Consider the following 23642-nt stretch of genomic DNA (forward strand, 5'->3'; position numbering starts at 1 on the left):
TCCCTATTCTACAGGCTGTGTCACTCACTCCCTCTGAGGAAATGAAATGAACTGGGAGAACAGGCCTGCCTGTCTCAGGCTGGGTAGTCCTTGGCCTGTGAGGATCCTCTTCTAATAATTCACAAAGGGGTGGCTGTGTCCAGCCACATGACCAAGGAGAAGGGCTACTACTCCCTCTTCAAAACACTGCCTCCACTCTTCCCCAGACTGAAGGCTGACCCTAACCAAGGAAATGATCCAAAACTGTCCAGAATGGGGGGCCCTGGAGAGGGGTTGTACCTTTAGTTAGGTAACTCACTCCTAGAACAAAGAACCCTGAGCCATGTTGCTATAACCTTAAGACTGGTCTCAGAACTTTGTCACATGTAAAAAACCTTCAAATGTCCCTCCATTATCTCTAAGAGCAAATCAAGAAGATGGCACTTGAGCACTGGCTCCGCACGGAGTTGTTGAGTATTCACTGTTTAAGAAAACAAGGAGACAAGTAGAAATTTGAGCACTTGCAGGATATCTGACAATATTAAGCAATATTTTTAGGTTGGATAATGGTACTGCAGTTATGCTTTTTTTAAAGAAAGAATTCTTCCCTTTAGAGAAACACACTGAACTACTTAAATGAAATTACATGAGGTCTGGGATTTGCTTGGAAAACAATGGGGGGAGAGGAGGGAGTCGATGAGGGTATCTAGAAGAAAAGATGATAAATATTTTTTTCTGGAACGAGCCATATAGTAAATATTTCAGACTCTGTGAGCCAGACATCTCTGTCACCACAACTCTACTAAAAATACAAAAAAAATTAGCCAGGCGTGCTGGTGGGCACCTGTAATCCCAGCTATTTGGGAGGCTGAGGCAGAGAATTGCTTGAACCCGGGAGGCAGAGGTTGCAGCGAGCCAAGATCACGCCACTGCCCTCCAGCCTGGGCAACAGAGTGAGACTCCGTCTCACAAAAAAGAAAAAAAAAAAAAAGAAAAGAAAAGATAGTTCAGAACAAAGGCTGCCAGGGCTTACATGTATAAGATGGGCAGACCTATGGCGAATCACTTCCCAACATAGACTCTTCACTTTCTAGAATTCATTAGATGAGGGGACAACAGAAAGATTTGATAGGAATGGTGATCTCTCACAAATCTGTAACATTGCAAAAACACTCTCCCCTTATACGGGCCCAGCTACATTTCCCTGAGTGAAGAGAAGTATACTTTCTGGAACTTACTTTCCCAGGGCTGCTATTGAAATCCTGTTCCAATCAGACCATAAGATATCAGTTAGGTGATTTAATTTCTGTAAAAGAAACAAACATAGAGTGAAATCATTCCAAATTTTGAGGGAGAAGTATCACAGTTTTGGAACATGTTATAATTTGATAATCTCCTCTGAAAGTGGTTATTTGTTTTTTGAGTCGAATGGGCTTGTCTCTTAGAACAATTAACATGTTTTGGAAACCTGACAGGATGAATTGGATAATGACTATTTAGCATAATTTCGGGTAAATGCAGTTCTCATGGAAGGTGGAAAGCTATCAGCCTGACAATCTAAAGCACTGATAGTTTCTCCCCAAGAAGGAATAGGAGGTAGAGGTAGTGGCTAGACACGTTTCTATTTTTAAAACTGGCTTTTATTGAATGTTGGTGAATTTATCTCAGTACATTGATTTTAATTGGGATTTAAAAAAAAAAACTCTTTTGACAAGTCTGAGGCCCTCTAAAAATGCCAAAAAGGCTTAGACTGGGTCAACATCTAAAAAACCAACATAAATGAACTCAACCTTTTTTCTCTTTAATTCCATCAGACTGTGACTACAGATACCAAATAGCTGTGTTCTGTCTCTATTCAAAGTGTTGTCCTGGAGTTGTGCAGATGCAGCTTCATCATTCTGTCTGGTCAAGGAATGGTAAGGTAATACGAACTTTGGGATTTTTGTACATACAAACAAGGGTCCTTTTTGTATGTGGAGAATGGGGTTCTAGGTTGACCTTTTTAGAAATGTGGCGTTTTTAAATGTCATATCTATGCTTCATAAAAAATTCTAGTATTAATATGCACATGAAAAAAATCTGTAAAATGATTTATAAATAGACTTACATCTTGGGAGGCAGTAGTATGGTGTGGTGGTGAGTCTGCCTGGGGCCAGAAAGAGCTGCCCCTAAGTGGGCTTAAGATAGAAAGGTTACATATCCATAAGATAGAGGGGTTACATATGCATATTTTTGACCAAAATAATTATCTTGTGTATACCTTTAATCAATTTGGTAGTGTCATATAAATTGTTTTACATTTCTATGTTGTCTTATTTGTTTGTTTGGTTTGGTTTCTCCCACTCTGTGGCCACTTTGTATAGCACTAAGAGTGCTGAATGTCATTAGGTAAGAGCTAATTACCCTTTCTTTCTCAATAATTTCTTTGACGGCCTATATATTTATTTTAATGACAATGTTGCTCAAAACACATTTGAAATTGCCTTTTTCAGGTACACAAATCATACAAGAGACTTGGCATTGTCAATTTATGGTTAAAATTTTTGGTCATCATTTATGACCAAAAATAGCATTACCAACCCAGAATTCCACCGCTAGTTATATACCTAATAGAAATGAGTAGTAGCACTATTTGTATTAGTCCCAATGGAACAACCCAAATATCCACAATGTCCATTGTTAGAATGGATGCACTGTAGTGTATTCATTCAATAAAGGACTATGAAGACATGAGAGTGAATAGCTTAATGCTACCCACAGCAACACAGACGAATTTCAAAAATATGTAATTGATCAAAAGAAGCCAGAAAGTACATACTGTACACTTCCATTTACTTAAGTTTCAAAATCAGGCAAAATTAATCTATAGCGGTAAAGTTGGGATTCTGTTTATGCTTTTACCCGTGGTGGGGGCGGGATGCTGGAAGGGAACGCAAGGGGAGAATTTCTGGGGAGGCTGGTAATTTTGCTTCATGGTGCTTTTTGAATGGACATGTTCACTGTGAAAATTAACAAGCAGTACACTTATGATTTGTACACTGACTTTTCTATATATGTGTCATACTTCAGTAAGAACTTCTTTCAAAAAGTAAAAGTATTACTCCCCCCACCCCTTAAGATGAACCTCATCTGTCTGACATTGTGCCGAATGACTCGGGACACCTAGAGTGAATTCAGCTGTCAGCGCCAGGTAGGTTGTGGCTGAAGCTACACAGACTCAGGTATAATCCAGCCACGGATGACTTTTGTTGCGGATGTTCACTGGCCTGCCATCCAGGCTGCTGGAGGTGAATGGCATCGGAATCTGGAGAGGAAGTTCAGCGGGCCCAGGGACTGAAGTTTGAGGAAATATTCCTGCTGCTCAAGAGCCTGGAACTTTCACCTGCCCCACAGCTATTAGTCTTTCTGGACAGTGATGGAAATTTCCACGTCTCCCTTTTCTATCCCTGTTACTTCTTTTAAAAGTCTTTTTCCTCCTAGGATGAGTCCAGGCTATCCTCACCCAGCTCTCCTGCTGAATGTGAACCGCTTTCCACTTGCATCAGTTTTTTGGAGTTTTGTCTCAGAGTTCCAGCAGTGCCCCCTTGTGGCTGCATGTGTGTGGCTGCTACCAGGCAAACAGCAGAGCTGTTTCCAGGATCTCCTCCTACTCCCTCTTTGCTCCATTTCTTCTCCTCCCTGGTGTTTTATGAACTCATGCTTCTTTCTGGGCACCCAGAACCTTCCAATTCCGTCACCCTTAAGATCTCGAAGAATCCAGTGTTGCAGACCTTTCATTCCCTCCCAATTCTCCCCTTCAACATTTACTTATCCTATGTCCCATTCCATTGGTCTCTGACAAGTAAAGGGAGACGATCCTTACAATATAACTCGGGCATAGCAAATAAACAGCTTCAAGTGTAACCTTTCCTAAGTAATAGTTGCTGTTTTATAATAGCAGCTTTCAATGTCTTCATCCAAAGGAATGAGTAAGAAAGGAATTCTAGCACCATGGTAAGGTCAGGGGTTCTCTTCTGATGTCCCTCAAATCACACAGCCATATTAAGACAGGCTGTGTCAGTTAGTGTTTACTGTTAGCAAGCCACCAAAACAGACCCAGCAGAGGGAAGTTACAGTAAGGACAGCAGGAGTGTACAGGTGGAGGGAGAGACCAGCCAGCCAGCTTTGGAAATGGGCCGCTGGGCTAGAAGCAGAACTACGGGAAAGGAGCCATTGGAGGAATGGTCTCATAAGGACACCACCCTCACCTTAATGATCTTTCACCATGTTTAGACTCCACATCATTCTTCTTAAAATTCACATTCCAGGGAGGATGTGCAATCTGGCCAGCTGGGGTCATCTGGCTGCCACCTGGCTATGGCAGAATAGGGACCTGATTGGCTGTTTGGAAGGTGTGCTGAAGCTGGGTGGTCCAAACTCACCAAAGCCCACCATGTGAACCCCATCATGCAAATCTGAGATCGAGTACATGTAATTATCCCAGGCCGCATACCAGTGTAATAGATCTACTCTCATAACGACAAAAGAGTTGACACCTTCATTCTCTTCAGCAACCAGAAACCTAGGTAGGGTCTGAGTCAAGGTTTGAAATGAAGAACAACTAATGTAAACATTATTGCCAGGCACAGTGGCTCACGCCTGTAATCCCAGCACATTGGGAGGCCGCCGCAGGTGGATCACTTGAGATCAGGAGTTCCAGACCAGCCTGGCCAACATGGTGAAACCCTATCTCTACTAAAAATACCAAAAAAATCAGCCCGGTGTGGTGGTACATGCCTGTAATCCCAGCTACTCGAGAGGCTGAGGCAGGAGAATTGCTTGAACCCAGGAGGCGGAGGTTGCGGTGAGCCAAGATCACGCCACTGCACTCCAGCCTAGGTGACAGAGTGAGACTCTGTCTCAAAAATAAATGAATAAAAATTAAAAAAATTATTATATGAGCCAAATAGTGCAGCAACTCCACGTATTAGGTTTTTGTGAGAAAATGAGGCTGAAATGGCAAAACGCTTGTCTTGGGCACTGTAAATCAGAATGGTATACTTCTGGCCAAACGTGTCTCCCACTGAAGACTAAGAAAAGAACATGGCTGTCCTTTATATTGTCACTGTTGATATATAGGCCCTCCTGGCAGCATGCCAGGTCACATCATGAAAGGACGGCTGTGGGTGGTGTGTACAGTGTCAGTCCATGAGAATGAGCCATGAGGCCACTTGGTGCAAGAACGAAAGATAAAGGAAGCAGCACAGACCAACGCTTCAATGTTTAATGCTTATGTCTCGCTATGCTGATGAACTGCTGTTACGAAACGACTTCCCTTTAAAACAAAGACTCAAAAACCAAAATGAAGTGAGGCATTTCATGGGGCAGTCCACATGTCAGGATCACCTCCAGACTGTACTACTCCTGGTCACAAGCCACTCTGGCAGAACAAAACCCCAGATGACAGGCCTCAGTTTGGATTTCTTCATAGCAATGGAAATAGCAACTGCGTAGGCAGGCAGAGGTCTTTGAGTAGAGTTGGTGTCCCCTTGTTCCATTTCATTTTGTAAGTGTTCTATATTTTTCTGATTAAAGAGAATTTTGAAGAATCCCTAGTAAGAAAATAGTAAAGATGTTGCACTGCCTCTGAATTTTTCTCTTATGATATGCACCAGTGTATTAGTACATTCTCACACTGCTGTGAAGAAATACCTGAGACTGGGTAATTTAATAAGCAAATAGGTTTAATTGACTCACAGTTCTGCAGGGCTGGGGAGGCCTCAGGAAACTTACAATCATGGTGGAAGGGGAAGCAAACATATCCTTCTTCACATGGTGAAAGCAAGGAGAAGTACAGAGCAAAAGGGGAAACACCCCTTATAAAACCATCAGATCTCATGAGAACTCACTATTACAAGAACGGCATGGGGGTAACTGCTCCCATGAATCAATTACCTCCCACCAGGTCCCTCCCACAACACATAGGCATTATAGGAACTACAATTCAAGATGAGATTTGGGTGGGGACACAGCCAAACCGTATCAACCAAGAGGTGACTGAAGCCAGACTTTCTGGTCCTTTCTCCACTAAATGTTGCCGTAAATCTATGGTAGAATAACATACCTTCTAGAGAAATTAGCAAAATGGACAAATGGTGTAGAAAAGGAGAATAAGAGGTATGGAACTGATCTGGAGATTAGTACAGGTACAAGAAGGTGTTAAATGGGATATTTCATGACTCAGAGTTTTGTCCAAGGCCCCAAAGGTGAGAGCACAATGTTGAGTGTCTGCTGGTTCTAATGAGAGATGTTAGACCATTTACCCAGGGCTTACTAAATGGTGAGCCAAAAACTCCTGTCACCCATGCCCCTTTGCCATTCTTCAGCTTATGTACAGGAGCAGGCAACAGTGAAAGAGGGTTGTTACAGTTCTGGAAGCTTCCTTCCCACCCCCACTCCAAGGCAAGTGAGGGTGACTTTGAGAGAACCACTCAGAGAGATTGACAGGTGCCCCTGTTGTAGAATGGTGTCTGACTCTCCAAAAAAAAAAAAAAAAAAAGAATAGGCGAGAAGCCAGCTAGAGCTACCTAAGACCAACTGGGAAGATGACGAGAAGGGCTGCAGAGGGAACAGCCCTGCTTCCAGGGCTGGGTGGGGAGCAGAGCCACTGGATTGTTCCCATGGCTAAGTGCACATCAAGCAAGCAGCTGGGCCTAGGCTGTCTTGGAAGGGCCCTGACCAAGAGGCCTGCAGGTGAGGTAACCCGACAGAAAAAGTTTGTGTGGAATGTGCTACCAAAAGCAAGAGCCGGCGGTCAACCAGAGGGTGCAACATCTGAACCATGGAATGGGTAAGAAGGGGCCACCAGCAAAGGGAGGGTCCTCCAAAAAATCTCCAAAGTGGGCCCCTCCAAACAACAAAAGAGGTATTAGGTTGGTTTAAGCAATCTGTGGCCCACCAGCCAGGCACTGCCTGACCCATGGAACTAGCTCTTCTGGAAGCCTCTGGGGATGTTCACTGGAGATACCATGTTTGCTGCTTCTCTGTAATTTCACCTGCATAAGTCTGAGAAATATGTTGCAGAACTTAAACATAAGGTTTCTGTTTCTCTAATGTATGACTTTTTGTTCTTTTATTTCCTAATATTCTGTAATTCCTGAGATTTCAAGGGAACTGTTCATTCTTTTAATCCCATGCCTTATGTACTGTGACTTATAAGAACATCCCCAGTTAAGCCCAGTGTCTGGTCCTGGTGTTTTATCAGGAAATGAACACTGGCCGGCACCTCGGAACCCAGAAAGAGGCAGTTTCTGTGACCTCATTCCATGGAAAACATCTGCAACTGTTCCCTCAGCAATGTGTAACATTAGCCTCTGGAGAAGGCCCATAAAGGATTTTGTCTCTCTTCCTTGGGAATTCACAGGAAAGGGCTGTCTGCATGAGCTCAGAATATCTATTAATATATTGCCACTCAGAGACTTAATAAGGATTGAAAAGAGTTTTCCGCTGCACTAAGGGAAATTTATCAAAGAGAATTCCAGAGTATTGAAGCAGCTGAAAGATGATTTTAAAACAAAGGCCTGAAAACTATGCATGATAAATTATCATAGATGTGAGTACTTTTATAGGTATTCCATTTTTAAATTGCCCAAAAGAACGAACTTTTCAGCAACCTCTTTAGAATCCACTGGCAGCCCTAGATTTCATTCCAGATGAACTCAGCCAGAAATTTCTACAGCAATGAGCACGTTCTATATCTGTGCTATCCAATACGGTACCCACTAGCCACAGGTGGCTATTGAGAACTTGACATTTAGCTAGTGCAACTGAGGAACTGAAGTTTAAATGTTATCTGAATAGCCACGTGGCTACTGTAGTAGACAAGGCAGGACTACGCAGTAATTATAGCTTGCCTCTTAGTTGAAATAATGGTCTTATCCTTCACACCAGAGAAAACCCTAGGTTGTTTTTGATTTTAGACTCTTGAGTAATTTCTGTTTTTTTCTTCAGTATAGAGTTCATGAGAAATTGATTATAATATGCCTCAAAGCTCTTATGACCACTTCTGTAGTAACTTCTAGTTTCCAAACTGACTCCTTCAGGTTGAGCCTTTCATAGTTTGAGTGCCATTGTTTTGACAAATATCAGATATTTTAAGAATTGCTTGTTACAAATCTGATCACAAAGAAAGTATTTTTCCTAGGTCATTGTCTAAAAGTAGAGACGGTTGGTCTAGGAGCCAATAGTCCTTCGGATTTTTAAATCAGTGTTTACAAAGTGGGGCAAGAGTACTCATAAAATGAACCAAAAATGTAACAATGAGAAGAGAAATACCATTAAAGCATGTTAAATTAAATAAGCAGGAGGCTATTGGCTCAAGGCTGTCTCTGTACTTTGATTTTCTACACAATGAATTGCATATTTAACTTAGTACGTAAATACACTGAAAGCTTAACCTAAGGAAGAGTATAATAAACAGCCAAGTCTAAACCAAACACAAGCAGACAAGCTTCAGCCAATCACAAGCTGCCAACTGCTCAGATCATATCCAAATGATCTGATCATTGATTGCAACCAATCAGCCTATTTCTGTATTTTACTTCCATTCTCTGTCTATAAATATTCACCGCCCACAAAGCTCTCTGAACCTATTCTGATTCTGAGTGCTGTCCGATTCATGAATCATTCTTTGCTCACATAAACTCTGCCAAATTTAAATTATGTCAATTTTTTTTTTATTTTAACAGGCAAAAGTAAGGATTATCAAGCATTCTTTTCCAACCAAACTTTAGTCAGTCTCCTGACTAGGCCTATCTGTGTACTTCCTTGTAAAATCCAGTTTTAGCAAAAAGCTTTGATAAATCAGTTTAGCCAAAAGCAACCACCCTCAATATCTGATCACCCTTAATATCTGATTTGGTTCCTCATCCTCCACCAACCTCCAGGTGACATCTGATCACCCTGGCCCGTCTTCAGCAAGAATCTTGTCAGGTTGGTTTAGACAGAATCCCCCTTACCCCTGATGTTTCCTCTTAATAATTTTCCATCCACTGACCCCCCTACCTTGCTCCTTGGCTACAAATTCTCACTTTTCCATGCTACATTTGAAGTTGAGCCCAATCTCTCTTCCCCACTGCAAGACCCTGTTGCAGTGGTCCCTATGTCTACCTCAGTGGTCCTGAATAAAGTCTTCCTTACCATGCTTTAACAAGTGACAAGTGTCATAATTTTTTTTTTTTTTTTGAGACAAAGTCTTGCTCTGTCGCTAGGCTGGAGTGCAGTGGCACGATCTCAGCTCACTGCAACCTCCACCTCCCAGGTTCAAACGATTCTCCTGCCTCAGCCTCCCAAGTAGCTGGGATTACAGGCACGTGCCACCACGCCCAGCTAATTTTTTGTATTTTTAGTAGAGACAGGGTTTCACCGTGTTAGCCAGGATGGTCTCGATCTCCTGACCTCGTGATCCGCCTGCCTAGGCCTCCCAAAGTGCTGGGATTACAGGCGTGAGCCACCACGCCCAGCCAAATAATTTTTTCTTTAAAAAGGTATTATATAATCCTTAAACATTTTAGCTCTGTAATAGACAGCAAGAAAAAAGTAACCCCTGACAGTTTTGAGCTGCCCCGGCAGTCACACCTGGGTCTTGGTGCTCCGTGGAACATAAATACTTCACAGAACACCATCAGACGTGGCCACTCTTTGACCAGATGGATCAAGACAAAAACAAGACTCTTTTGTAATCACGTGGGAATGCTGAAAAAACATAAACATTGTCCAAACCACGAAAATGACCAAACATCCCCTATCCCAGTTAATGAGTCACTGGTCTTGTCTCCCCTCCTTTTAGGTAAGATTTATTATGATACTTAATCATACAATCGCCCTCCTTCCTGCCAGCACCCAGTCGGGAGTACTGGATTGGATACTCTGTTTCCCTGAACCTTTCCCCAATCACCTTGGAGTAAGGCATCAGCAAAGGAGGCTGTCACATTCGTTCAACCATCACTGTGCTTTTACTGGCCCTTTGCAGGCAAAGAATGAGAATGTGCACAGATAAGAAGTCCAGGATGCACATGACCACTCAATTAACATTTACTACTTTCATATCAACTGATGCATGCTAGGATGCTAAAAACACTTTTTGAATTAATTACTGCGTTAAATAGATTCATATTTATGTCTACAGTTATGTGAACATCTAGCTGAGCACTGTCTTGACTGTCCTGAGTAGAAGCAGAAAAGATAAGTTGTAAAGTACATCAACAAACTTCGCTGCTAAAAAACGAAAGTGCAGCTTCTCTCGGGCCCGGGGCGGGGCCACAGCTCCTCCTCTAGCAAGCCGCGCGAGCGCAGTCCCACGGCCGCCGCCGTTCGCTCTACGCAGGCGCCATTTCCCTAGCGCGCATGCGCTGGGTCCCAGGACCACGTGCACCGCCCTGTGGGCTTGGATTGGCTGAGCCTTGACGTTGTCCCAGTCCCGGTGATCGGAAGTTCTCCGTGGGTGCTGGGCGGCCGAAGGCTCCGGAACTGCGCCTGCGCTTTTCGGTGAGTCGTGCTTCTGGTTTGTCAGGGCCTGTGTCCCGCAAAAAGGCGAGCCCTTGTTCCCAGCGGAAGCCCGCCCCGGCTCGCGGCAGCTTTCCGGTGCGCCCTGGGCGGCGTAGGTCCAAAGGTGCTCGCACCCCCGCCCCTTCCTCTCCGACTGTGGAGGTCGCCAGAGTGGGCTAAACCCTCGGGACTGTCACTGCTTGTGTGCTGGGGGCCGGGCCGTCATCCCAAGATGACTAGCGGCAGGCTTTGCATGTTGCTGGACCCCACCCACTGGAACTCGAACCCGGGCTAGACCGGGCGGTTGGGCTGGTCCCTTCCCCTCGCTGCACCTTTACTAGGGGTCACCATTAAGGGAAAGGGCCCTAGCGCAGTGCTGAGTGGGTGTTCAGTAACCGCTACACCGCTGCCAACATTTGGCATCATTTCTCTCCATAGAGGGCGGGGCTCCCTGTGAAGCTGGGGAGCTGCTAAGTGGGTTAGGGCTAGAAAGTTACAGTTTCTCTTTAGGCTTTAAAGAGATCTAAAGATCTGAACAGATCTAGGTTATTATTGACTTGTTACCAGCTTCTGGAAACATTGTTTCCAGAACTTTCCTTTCGTTCTTCTCAGGGTTTAGGCCATTTTTGTGCAGATGTGTGCACCTTGCTTACTATAATATTAGCTAATCTTTATAAGTTTTTATATGGATCCAATACCATATTTCGTGCCTACTTTTCCTGGCACTGTATACACTTTTTGGTATAGGTATGCACCTAAGCATTATCCATATTGGCATCAGTTCTAGAACCGTGGTGTCCAATAATGATAGCCATTAGTTACATAAGGCTTGAGCACTTGAAATGTGGCTAGTCCGAATTGAGATGTGCTATAAGTGTAAGACACAGTGAATTTTCGAGAATTAGCATGAAAAAGAATGTAAAATATCTCAATTTGTTTATATTAATCACATGTTGAAATGACTATTCTGGATACACTGGGTGAAATAAAATGTATAATTAATTTCACCAATTTTTATTTTTTAACATGACTACTGGAAAATTTTAAATCATATTTGTGGTTTACATGTTATACATATGTTGCACAGCCCTGCTCTAGAAAAGGGTCAACAAACTATGGCCTGCAGCCAAATCCAGCCTGCCTGTTTTTGTAAACAAGTGTTACCAGAACAAGATCATGCCTACCCATTTATGTTATTTTCTGTATCTGCTGTTGCTGCTACAAGAGCAGCAGAGTTGAGTAGTCCATAGAGATTGTATGGCCTACAAAGCCTAAAATATATACCTTCTGATCTTTAACAGAAATAGTGTGCTGACCCCCTGCTCTAGAACAATGCCTGGTTTGGTAGATATTTTTAAGCCTTTTAATTGTAGACTCACATCCTATTATTCACACTTACTATGTGACAGCCATAGTTCAAAGCACTTTGTCAAGACTTTCATTTAATTCTCACTAATCCTAGGATGTTGGATTTCTCCTATTTTGTGGATGAGGAAATTGAGGCACAGAATGGTCAAGAAACTTATCCAACGTGCTCAGCACCCCTCACTTCTGGGAACTGGACGTGCTTGGCCTTCCTTATGCAAATGTTTTGACCCCTCAAACCCACTTCATTAGCCCACAGTGGGCACCATGGTTTTGTTTTTTTGTTTGTTTGTTTTGTTTTTTTAACCAGATTTATTTGAACTAGAATTTTTTGAATGATTTTTTTGAACTAGAATCGAGATGGGCTTGGTCTCCTACGGAAGAAGCCAAGGGGCACTGGGCTTAGGTGCAATGAGTACAAGCAAGCTGGTGTGTAGTGAAAAGAAATGAAGCTCACAAGCAGAGAAGAGAGAGAGCATCCTGGATGCTCATCACTCATTTAACAACAACAAAAGTGTGTTTAGTAATAGTAAGCACTGGCTGGGTGTTTGCTAGGTGTGTATAGGTGAATAAAACATGTGGGTCTTCTCTTATGGTCTTGTGGGGAAGGCAGTAAAAACGTTTTTTAAATGTGATAAACACCATGAAAAAAACATGCAAATTATTTACTGTTTTTAGCAGGTTTCCTCACCTGTGAGATGAAAATAAGCCATTATCTGTATTTCAGGAGTATTGTGAGGATTGAGATGACTGGAGTGTGTATGGCCAGGAGAGTTGCTCAATAAATATATGTTGCCTTCCACTGTGAAGAGGTAAGTGAGGGGGTGAATATCAGGAATTGTGTACATTATGACACTTAAAATATTACAGTTGTCATTTGTAATTTGTAGAGAAGGTTGTCAGCTGCATTGTACACAGTAGGTGTTTTAAATCTTTTCTTTTTTTTTTTTTTTTTTTTGAGACGGAGTCTTGCTCTGTCGCCCAGGCTGGAGTGCAGTGGCGCGATCTCGGCTCACTGCAAGCTCCGCCTCCCAGGTTCACGCCATTCTCCTGCCTCAGCCTCTCCGAGTAGCTGGGACTACAGGCGCCCGCCACCATGCCCGGCTAATTTTTTGTATTTTTAGTAGAGACGGGGTCTCACCGTGGTCTCGATCTCCTGACCTCGTGATCCGCCCGCCTCGGCCTCCCAAAGTGCTGGGATTACAAGTGTGAGCCACCCCGCCCGGCTTAAATCTTTTCTGACTGAATGGGACTCATCTAGAAAAGCCAAAGTCATAGAGTTGTCTGCATTCAGTCCAGGAGCAGAACCAGAGGTGTCTTTGGGGCTGATGGCAGCCTAACTGGCAGGTCCTGCTGGGGTGTGGAGGAGGGTTGTATGCCTGTGTGTGGTTTAAATCAGAGTCACCCTGGAGAGCTGAGCCAATATGCAGGCCCTACCCTCAGAGATCCTGATTCATCCTATCTGGAGTGAGGCCCTGCCATTGTTTGTTTTTGTTTTTTGTTGTTTAATTTCCCCAGAGGATTCTAATGTGCAGTCAGGGTTGAGAACCACTAATGGTGAGAGATCAGCCAGGCTCAGGATGCTGCTTGAGCAAAGGCACAGAGCCGTGCCCATCAGTGGTTGAGAGTAGTCAAGAGGGAGGCCTGCTAGGGCTCTTTTTGCCACAGGCCAAGGAGCCTTGGCTCCATCATGAAAGCAAGGGGAAACCTCTGAAGGGCTTAAGCAGAAAAATAAGGGAATATCTTTCTGAGATCTGTACTAGAGGATGATCCCCCTAACAAAGTGCCAGACTCACAGTTGGGCCTTGTGAGTGCCAGAAGTAGAGTGAAGGCAGTAAAGAAGCAAATTGTAGCTGTCCAGATGATGGTGAGCCCAGATAGGGTTTGGTGCCATCCTGTGTGTGTTTCCCCTAGCAGCCAGTGTCTGTCCATGTTGAAATTCCACATGTATTGTAACTGGCCAGTTTCTTGTCAGTATTCCTTCCACTAGGCTATCAGCTCCTTCAAGGCAGAGACTGTCTCTTTAGGCTCAGCATCTAACACATACTCAATCCCTAATATATATTTATTGAATGAACTGTGTAGAACTAAGCTGGACATATGCCTTACTTTGTCTTTTTATGGCAATTGTCAGAATTTTGTGTCTCAATGGCTTCCACATTATACCCTCCTAGGGCAATAAATCCTTTATATCCACATGATGGTCCCACAGAGGACTAGAAAGTTTGACTGGATTTAAATCCTGTTAAAAATGTGGAAGGGAATGGAAAACAATATAGTGGGTCCTCAAAAAATTAAAAATAGAATTACCATATGATCCAGCAATTCCATTTTTGAGTATATACTCAGAAGAATTGAAAGCAGGGTCTCAAAGAGAGATTGGTATACCAGTGCTCACAGCAGTGTTATTCACAATGGCCAAAAGCCAGAAGCAACGCAAGTATCCGTTGACATTTGAATGGATAAACAGAATGTGTTATATAGAGACAATGGAATATTATTCATTCTTAAAAAGGAAGGAAGTTCTGACACACGCTACAACATGGATGAACCTTGAGGACATTATGCTAAGTGAAATAAGCCAGTCACAAAAAGAGAAATACTGTATGATTCCACTCACATGAGGTACCTAGAGTAGTCTCATCCATAGAGACAGAAAGTCAAGTGGTGATTGCCAGGGGCTGGAGGGAGGGAATGAGGAGTTGTTTAATGGGTGCAGAGTTTTCAGTTGGGGAGGATGAAAAGAGTGCTGGACATAAGCATCTTGATGGCAGGGACTGTGTCTTTTCAAAAATCCATGGGCTCTGTTTTATAGCACTTGATATTAAATAATCACCACTGAACATACACAGGCTAAGAACACTGAAGTGTTTAGAGAGAGAATTCATGCAATCTTCCCAGACACCATATGACAAGTGACATAAAACATAATTACCTTTTAGTAATTCTACTTCTATGAATTCACTTTAAGGAAATGAGAGATGTGGAGACCGCATATGTACGAATTTTCTTCAAACTTATGAGAAACTGGAAGGCCCTCAAACAGGAGAATGATTAAAAACTATCGCAAACTCCTAGAATGATCCAATAACATAACCATTTAAAAATCGTGTTTTTAGAGAATATTTAATGATGTGGAAAAATAGTCCTAAAGCTAAGTGAAAAAAAAATCAAGATGTAAAACTATATAAAAGATTAAACAGAGTTATATAATCCAGCAGATTCAAGATAAATGAAAACATATGTCCATGCAAAAACTTGTACACAGGCCGGGCATGTTGGCACATGCCTGTAATCCCAGCACTTTGGGAGGCCAAGGCAGGTGGATCACCTGAGGTCGGGAGTTCGAGACCAGCCTGGCCAACATGATGAAACCCTGTCTCTACTAAAAATACAAAAAGTAGCCAGGTGTGGTGGCACATGCCTGTAATCCTAGCTACTCAGGAGTCTGAGGCACGAGAATCACTTGAACCCAGGAGGTGTAGATTGCAGTGAGCCACGATTGCACCACTGCACTCCAGCATGGGTGACAGAGCGAGACTCCATCTCAAAGAAAACACACACACACACACACACACACACACACACACACACACTTGTACACAAATGTTCATAGCAGTATTATTCACGATAGCCAAAAATGGGAAATAAAATGTCCATCAACTGATGAATGGATAAATAAAGTGTGGTTTATCCACACAACAGAATGTTATTCTGCCATGAAAAGGAATGAAGTACTGATACATGCTACAACATGGATGAACCTTGAAAGCGTTAGGCTGAATAGAAGAAGCCAGATACAAAAGACCACATACTGTATGATTTTATTCACATGAAATGTCCAGACAGCAAATCTATACAGATAGAAAAAAGATTAGTTGTTGACTTGGTGGGGTGGGACAGAAGGGCAGTGGAGTGAAGAAAGAGGAGTGGCTGCTAAAGTGCAGGGATTTTCTTGGGCGGGGGGTGGCACACATAAATCTTCTACAGTTGATTTATTTGTGGTGATGGGTTACACAACTGTGAATATACTAAAAGCCACTGAATTGTACACTTTAGGGGAATTGTATATTATGTGAATTACATCTGAATAAAGATGTTATTTAAAAATAGAATCTGATCCAAATTTTATTTAAGAATTACATATGAAAAGACTGAAGAGATATGCAAAATTTTAAAGAGGGGCATTTTCTGAATGGTAAGATTTTAGGTAATTTTCATTTGTTCTTTTACTCTTTTCTGTATTTTCTGTGATGAGCATGCATTGTTTTCATAATCAGAAAAGTTATTGGTCTAATATAATTTCATGATAAACTGTATACATTTAAGATATACATACTGAAAAATGGTATGAGAAATGGATCAATCACCTTCTACCCACCTTCCCTCTGAAATGTGAATGTCGTCTCTTAAGAGTGGCTATACCATCTGTGGCTTTGCATTCAGATAAGTATTCATAATTGCCTCAGAAATCGATTACTGCATCTCAAACAGGTGCATCTCCCCTCAATCTTTATCCCCAAATATGAAGAATTAAGTACCCTTACATAACCAAGATTCTGAGTCCTACATTTTTAACCACCAGAGGGAGCTGGAATGTAGAAAACCTGGGGCAGTCAGTTTTGTTTTGTTTTGTTTTAAAGTTAGTTTCACAAAGGGCCATCAATTCAGGATCTTACATAATTTTCCTAATTATTGTGAACCAGCACTTAAACGATAATTCTTTTTTGCCTTTTTAAAATTCCACTTTTAAAGACTGCAAACAGTAAAAGAGGTCTTCCTAAGAATCAAACTCTCAATAAACAACAGGCAAGACAGCACAGAAAAATAAAAAATATTCACACCCTCTATTAGCGAACATGTCTCTCAGAATTGTCTGCTTCAGATCTTGAAGTCACGCAGTTGTGTCACGTGATAAAGTTTCAAGCTATTCAATATACTTGAGCCCTCCCCGACTCCTTGAAAAGTTTCCTAACAAAGAAGAAACATTCAATGTGCCTGCATTCTATATGCATTACTATTGAAATCAGGATGGAGGTTTGCTAGGCATTGAGAAAGATGGTGAATAAGAGATGGGCCTGCAGTGCCCAAAAGGAAGTTAAGCAATATTTGATGCAGGTCAGAATTTCTCAACTGAAGTCTGAGTTTCAAGGTAATTCTTAAAGGGAATTGTAATTATAGGTTCGGGGTTTCAGTGGGGTGAAAGCAGCAATTTGTCTTTCCAGCAAAATGAGTAAATCTATAGAAGTTAATGTATTTATGTATAAACAACCAAAAAGCACTTTGCTCTTCATTTTGTATGTTCTTTTATTGACCTTTTCTTCGTATTTCTTTAAAAAATTTCAGTTGTGATAAAATATACAAAACATAAAATTTACTGTGTTTAGCCTTTTTTTTTTTTTTTTTTTTTTTGACAGAGTCTTGCTCTGTCGCCAGGTTGGAGTGCAGTGGCATGATATCGGCTCACCGCAACCTCTGCCTCCCGGGTTCAAGCAATTCTCCTGCCTCAGCCTTCCAAGTAGCTGGGACTACAGGTGTGCACCACTACGCCCAGCTAACTTTTTGTATTTTTAGTAGAGACGAGTTTTCACCATGTTGGCCAGGATGGACTCGATCTCTTGACCTCATGATCCACCCACCTTGGCCTCCCAAAGTGCTGGGATTACAGGTGTGAGCCACCACGCCCAGCCTGTCTTAAGCCTTTTTAAGTATACAGTTCAGTAGTGTTATGTACATTCTCATTCCAGAGGGAAGGTGGGTAGAAGGTGATTGATTCATTGCTCATACCATTTTTCAGTAGGTATATCTTAAATGTATATAGTTTATCATGAAATTGCATTAGACCAATAACTTTTCTGATTATGAAAACAATACATGCTCATCGCAGAAAATACAGAAGAGGAAAATAACAAATGAAAATTACCTAAAATCTTACGATTCAGAAAATGCCCCTCTTTAAAATTTTGTGTATCTCTTTTCAGTCTTTTCACATGTAATTCTTAAATAAAATTGGGATCAAATTCTATTTTTACTTTTATTTATTTTATTTTTTTTATTTTTTTTTTTTGAGACGGAGTCTCACTCTGTCACCCAGGCTGGAGTGCAGTGGCGCGATCTCGGCTCACTGCAAGCTCGGCCTCCCGGGTTCACGCCATTCTCCTGCCTCAGCCTCTCCGAGTAGCTGGGACTACAGGCGCCCGCCACCATGCCTGGCTAATTTTTTTGTATTTTTAGTAGAGACGGGGTTTCACCGTGGTCTTGATCTCCTGACCTCGTGATCCGCCCGCCTCGGCCTCCCAAAGTGCTGGGATTACAAGCGTGAGCCACCGCACTCGGCCAAATTCTATTTTTAAATAACACCTTTATTCAGATGTAATTCACGCACCATACAATTCACCTAAAGTGTACAATTCAGCTTTTTTAGTATACTCAGTTGTATAACCCATCACCACAAATAAATCTTCAGAAGATTTATGTGTGCCACCACCTCCCAAGAAAATCCCTGAACTTTATCAGCTGCTCCTCCTCCTTCACCCCACTGCCCTTCTGCCCCACCCTGCCGAGTCAACAACTAATCTATTTTCTCTCTCTATAGATTTGCCTGTTTTGGACATTTCATGTAAATAAAATCATACACTACGTGGTCTTTTCTGTCTGGCTTCTTCCGCTCAGCATAATGTTTTCAAGGTTCATCCGTGTTGTAACTGTATCAATTCTTCATTTGTTTTCATGGCAGAATAATATTCTGTTGTGTGGATAAATCACATTTTATTTATCCATTCATCAGTTGATGGACATTTTGATTATTTCCCATTTTTGGCTATTGTGAATAATACTGCTATGAACATTTGAATACAAGTTTTTGCATGGACATATGTTTTCATTTCTCTTGGATCTGCTGGGCCACATGATAACTGGTTTATTTATTTATTTATTTATTTATTTATTTAATTTTTTTAGACGGAGTCTTGCTGTGTTGCCCAGGCTAGAGTGCAGTGGCATGATCTTGGCTCACTGCAAACTCCACCTCCCAGGTTCACACCATTCTCCTGCTTCAGCCTCCCAAGTAGCTAGGACTACAGGTACCCACCACCACACCTGGCTAATTTTTTGTATTTTTAGTAGAGACGAGGTTTCACCGTGTTAGCCAGGATGGTCTCTATCTCCTGACCTCGTGATCTGCCCGCCTCGGCCTCCCAAAGTGCTGGGATTACAGGCGTGAGCCACCACGCCCAGCCCATATGTTAACTGTTTAATCTTTTATATAGTTTTACATCTTGATTGTTTTTCAACTAACTTTATGACCATTTTTCCATGTCATTAAATATTATCTAAATACATGATTTTTAAATGGTTATATTACTGTATCCTAGGAGTGTGCCGTATTTTTAATCATTCTCCATTTAACCATTTGAGGGCCTTCCAATTTCTCCTTAGAAGAAAATTCTTACATATGCAGTCTCCACATCTCTCATTTCCTTAAAGTAAATTTATGGAAGTAGAATTACTAAAAGGTCATTATGTTTTATGTCACTTGTCATATGGTGTCTGGGAAGATTGCATGAATTCTCTCTCTAAACACTTCAGTGTTCTTAGCCTGTGTATGTTCAGTGGTGATTATTTAATATCAAGTGCTATAAAACAGAGCCCATGGATTTTTGAAAAGACACAGTCCCTGCCATCAAGATGCTTGTGTTCACATTTAGACCAGACAGCTAAATATAGATCCAAGGGTATTATATAGACAAGATTATGTACATTATGTGGAGAGAAAAAATAGACTGCTTAGATAAAAGTAAACATCTGCCTGCCTAGGATGAAATTCACACAGACATAATCATTGGGCAACTTTTTACACTTAAAAGTTTTTAAAAAATTAACAAAACCAAAATGTAGGAACCAGTTAGTCTAAAGTCATAAATCATCTGGATCGTTGAGTCTGAACCTTTCCCTTGTTCAGAAGACTCCTAAGGCAGCACAGTGTAGCCTGTTGGCTTTTGGGACCCACAGACATAGCTCTAGCTGCTTTTCAACCTGTGCTGTCTCGCATTTTCCTTAGATTGCTTGAGACATTAGCAAACCCTTTCTGTCTTGTTTCTTACTCTTCTATTTTCAGAAGAGTACCACTTTAAAGATTATGAAATGAGCAAGTAGTTCAGTTATATAGCTGACTCTGGGGAAAAATTGTCTAGCACTATTCAGCATTGCCATATTGATGCTGACACCGGCATGATTTCATCTCCAACATGACCACCGGATTCCACCCAAATGGATTGACTAATCTAGAAAGATCATTGATTTGTAAAATTGGAGGTGGAAAAGCTATAGCAGATCCTCTGGCAAGCCTCTTAAGCAGATGTTATGTAGAGGCTCTGCAGTACTGTTTGTTTGTTTTTCACTCGTAGGAATTAAACTCTTGAGAGTAAACCATACCACCTTAAAGATTGCATTTTCTAGCGTGTTGCATACATTTGTATTACATGACTCCTTAAGAAAACATTGCCTAGGTAACTGACAGAAAGTGCTATTTTAGTATCCAGAAGCTGCGACTAGCGACGGCAAACTTAAGAAAACTGAAACCTCTTTTTTCTTTGCAGCTGTAAAGATGTCTGACAAGAACCAGATAGCTGCCAGAGCTTCTCTTATTGAGCAACTGATGTCCAAAAGGAATTTTGAGGATCTTGGCAACCACCTTACTGAGCTAGAAACAATTTATGTGACTAAGGAGCATCTCCAGGAGACAGATGTGGTCAGAGCTGTGTACAGAGTCCTCAAAAACTGCCCCTCTGTGGCTTTGAAAAAGAAAGCCAAGTGTTTGCTATCAAAGTGGAAAGCTGTTTATAAAGAGACTCACTCCAAAGCGAGGAACAGCCCTAAATTATTTCCTGTGAGGGGTAATAAAGAAGAAAATTCAGGACCTTCTCATGACCCAAGTCAGGATGAGACACTGGGCATCTGCAGCTCGAATTCTGTGTCTTCCCAAGATGTTGCAAAACTCAGTGAAATGATTGTGCCTGAAAATAGAGCCATTCAATTGAAACCCAAGGAAGAGCATTTTGGGGATGGTGACCCTGAATCCACTGGCAAGAGATCGAGTGAGTTGCTGGATCCCACAACACCCATGAGAACTAAATGCATAGAGCTTCTTTACGCAGCTTTAACTAGTTCTTCCACAGATCAACCCAAAGCTGATTTGTGGCAAAACTTTGCAAGAGAAATTGAAGAGCATGTTTTTACCCTTTATTCAAAGGACATCAAAAAATATAAAACTTGCATCAGAAGCAAAGTTGCCAATTTGAAGAACCCCAAAAATTCTCATTTACAACAAAACTTGCTCTCTGGGACCATGTCTCCACGAGAGTTTGCTGAAATGACTGTCATGGAGATGGCAAATAAGGAACTGAAGCAGTTGAGAGCCTCCTACACGGAATCTTGTATCCAGGAACATTACCTTCCCCAAGTAATTGATGGCACACAGACAAATAAAATAAAATGCAGACGCTGTGGGAAATACAATTGCAAAGTCACTGTAATTGACAGAGGAACACTTTTCCTTCCCAGCTGGGTGCGGAATTCAAACCCAGATGAACAAATGATGACTTATGTAATTTGTAACGAATGTGGGGAGCAGTGGTACCATAGCAAGTGGGTGTGCTTGTAACTGTAAATCAGTGTTCTCTTAACAGATAACCCAAGTGATACTTTTTATTTGTACAACTCTTTTGTGCTTTTAAAAATCTTATACACACTACTCTCTAAAACAGAAGAAGGAAGAAAGAAAGTCGTTAGCTGAAGCTGACACCACCATCCCTAAAAGTTACAGTTTGGGGAGAGGGAGTGGATGACTATTTGTATTGTGCCTTGTGGCCATTTAGTACCTTACTGTAGACAGAGTGTGGGTGAGAACAGCCCAGCATAAACTGGGAGACTGTGGGAAATGCATTCCCAGGCCTCACACCATTGAATCTGAATCTGCATTTTGGCAGGATCCCCAGGTAATCTTCCAGGATAGGATAGTTTGAGAAGTGCTACTTTAGCAATAGGCCTGTGGCTCTCAGCAGTGGCTGCATTTTAGAATCATCTGGGAAGCTTTGGAAACCCACTGGTGCTGAGACCCCACCCTAGAACAATTCAATTGGAACCTATGAGATGGGACCCAGGCATCAACATTTCTTTTTTCATTCCTCAAGTTATTTTAAGATGCAGTCATAGTTGAGAACTACTCAGAAATAGGCTCTTATTTGATCCTTTTTACAGCTCTAAGACAAGAGTGTTATTCCAGGCACTTCACGAATGAGGAAACAGGTCCACAGAGGTGTGGTGACATGCCCAAGTGACACAACCATAAATAGTACCAATTCAGACAGATCCCAGATTTTCTCCCTCCCGACTCACTGAGACTGGCTCAATATCGACTTCTGAGAAATGTATTCCTGGAGGTCGGGAATGAAATGAAGAATGTGTTTAGACTCCAACATTGGGTGACTAGATCTTCATTCTTTTCCCCTCCCTTTTCTCATTTACAGGTCTCCCTTCAACCACAAAAGTCACCCTGGAACTCATCCCGCAGTTAGAATTTTGTTTGGAGCCCTCTTGCTTAGTTGAAGGAGTTTCGTAGTTGTCCCCCCCCCCCACTGTGAACAGGTTTTTCAGGGGTATATAAACTCTGGGATGTTTAGTTTCTGATGTCAGGAGTCTTCATGTTCTCAAGGACAAGTGTCCTTGAGATGGACATTAATGGTCATTAGTCTGTCAGAGGAAGCCCATCACCTTAGCCTTTGAATGTAGTAACAGACGTTTATCTAATAAATGAATTGAAGATGAAATTACCTCTTTGAGGCCTTTGCAAACAGTGTTTAACCAGTTTATATAATTGTTTGAATACAACACGCCTTCTATGTGATTATGGCTGATTTTTTTTTTCCTTAAAAAACTCATGGAATGTTCACCGTTGTATAGTTTTAAAAAGTTTACTTTGGCGGTCTCTACAAACCTACCATTTCACTTTCTCACCAGTTCTTTTCTCCTAACTCTCTTCCTATGTTGGAGCTCTGAAGGCCTAACTGTATGTATACTCTACCTGCCTGACAGAATTCTCCAAAACATGCATAAAAGTAAAATATGTTCGTATTTTCAAATAATTTGGAAGAGTCGGCTCAATGACATCAAGTGTGAAATCTGTTTTGATATACTTTCTCCCCTTGTCTTCCCAGGGCTGCTTTTTGTGATGCAATATGTTTAGTCCTTAACTTGCAAGGTCATCTAAAACTTAAAGTTTCACAAAGTGTGGTTTCATATGACTTGGAATAATCTGAAAAACTTCAGTGGTTACGAAAGAGCACAGCACATAAAAACCAAATTTGATTAGTTGAAGTCGGTGTTTATGTTTTGCTTTGGAGGTTTGTGTATATGTGTGTAGTTTTCATTTATATTGGAATTTGGTAAACTAAATGTTCAGACAAATAAAAGTAATTGAAATGGAAATTTCCTTACTCTCCAAAATTTAAAAATATTCATGGTCTGGCCGGGTGCGGTGGCTCATGCTTGTAATCCCAGCACTTTGGGAGGCCGAGGTGGGCGGATTGCCTGAGGTCAGGAGTTCAAGACCAGCCTGGCCAATATGGTGAAACCCCGTCTCTACTAAAAATACAAAAATTAGCTGGGCATGATGGTGGGTGCCTGTAATCCCAGCTACTCGGGAGGCTGAGGCTGGAGAATCGCTTGAACCCAGGAGGCAAAGGTCGTGGTGAACCAAGATCACGCCATTGCACTCC

The 23642-nt window shown here is 41.8% G+C and overlaps 1 protein-coding gene across 1 annotated transcript; it reads left to right on the top strand.

Moving 5' to 3' along the window:
• The first annotated feature begins 10437 nt into the window (after positions 1–10437).
• Positions 10438–22495, top strand: TCEANC (transcription elongation factor A N-terminal and central domain containing). The gene is made up of 3 exons (XM_003261037.3): positions 10438–10503; positions 12596–12680; positions 20466–22495. Exon 3 carries the CDS (start codon positions 20474–20476, stop codon positions 21527–21529), a length of 1056 nt encoding a protein of 351 aa, XP_003261085.1. The 5' UTR covers positions 10438–10503; positions 12596–12680; positions 20466–20473; the 3' UTR covers positions 21530–22495.
• Positions 22496–23642: the final 1147 nt, after the last annotated feature.

The sequence above is a fragment of the Nomascus leucogenys genome, chromosome X, assembly GCF_006542625.1.
Source record: "Nomascus leucogenys isolate Asia chromosome X, Asia_NLE_v1, whole genome shotgun sequence".
NCBI lineage: Eukaryota > Metazoa > Chordata > Mammalia > Primates > Hylobatidae > Nomascus > Nomascus leucogenys.

Coding starts and splice junctions, on each gene's coding strand:
- TCEANC (XM_003261037.3), top strand. CDS start 20,474: ATGTCTGACAAGAACCAGATAGCTGCCAGAGCTTCTCTTATTGAGCAA.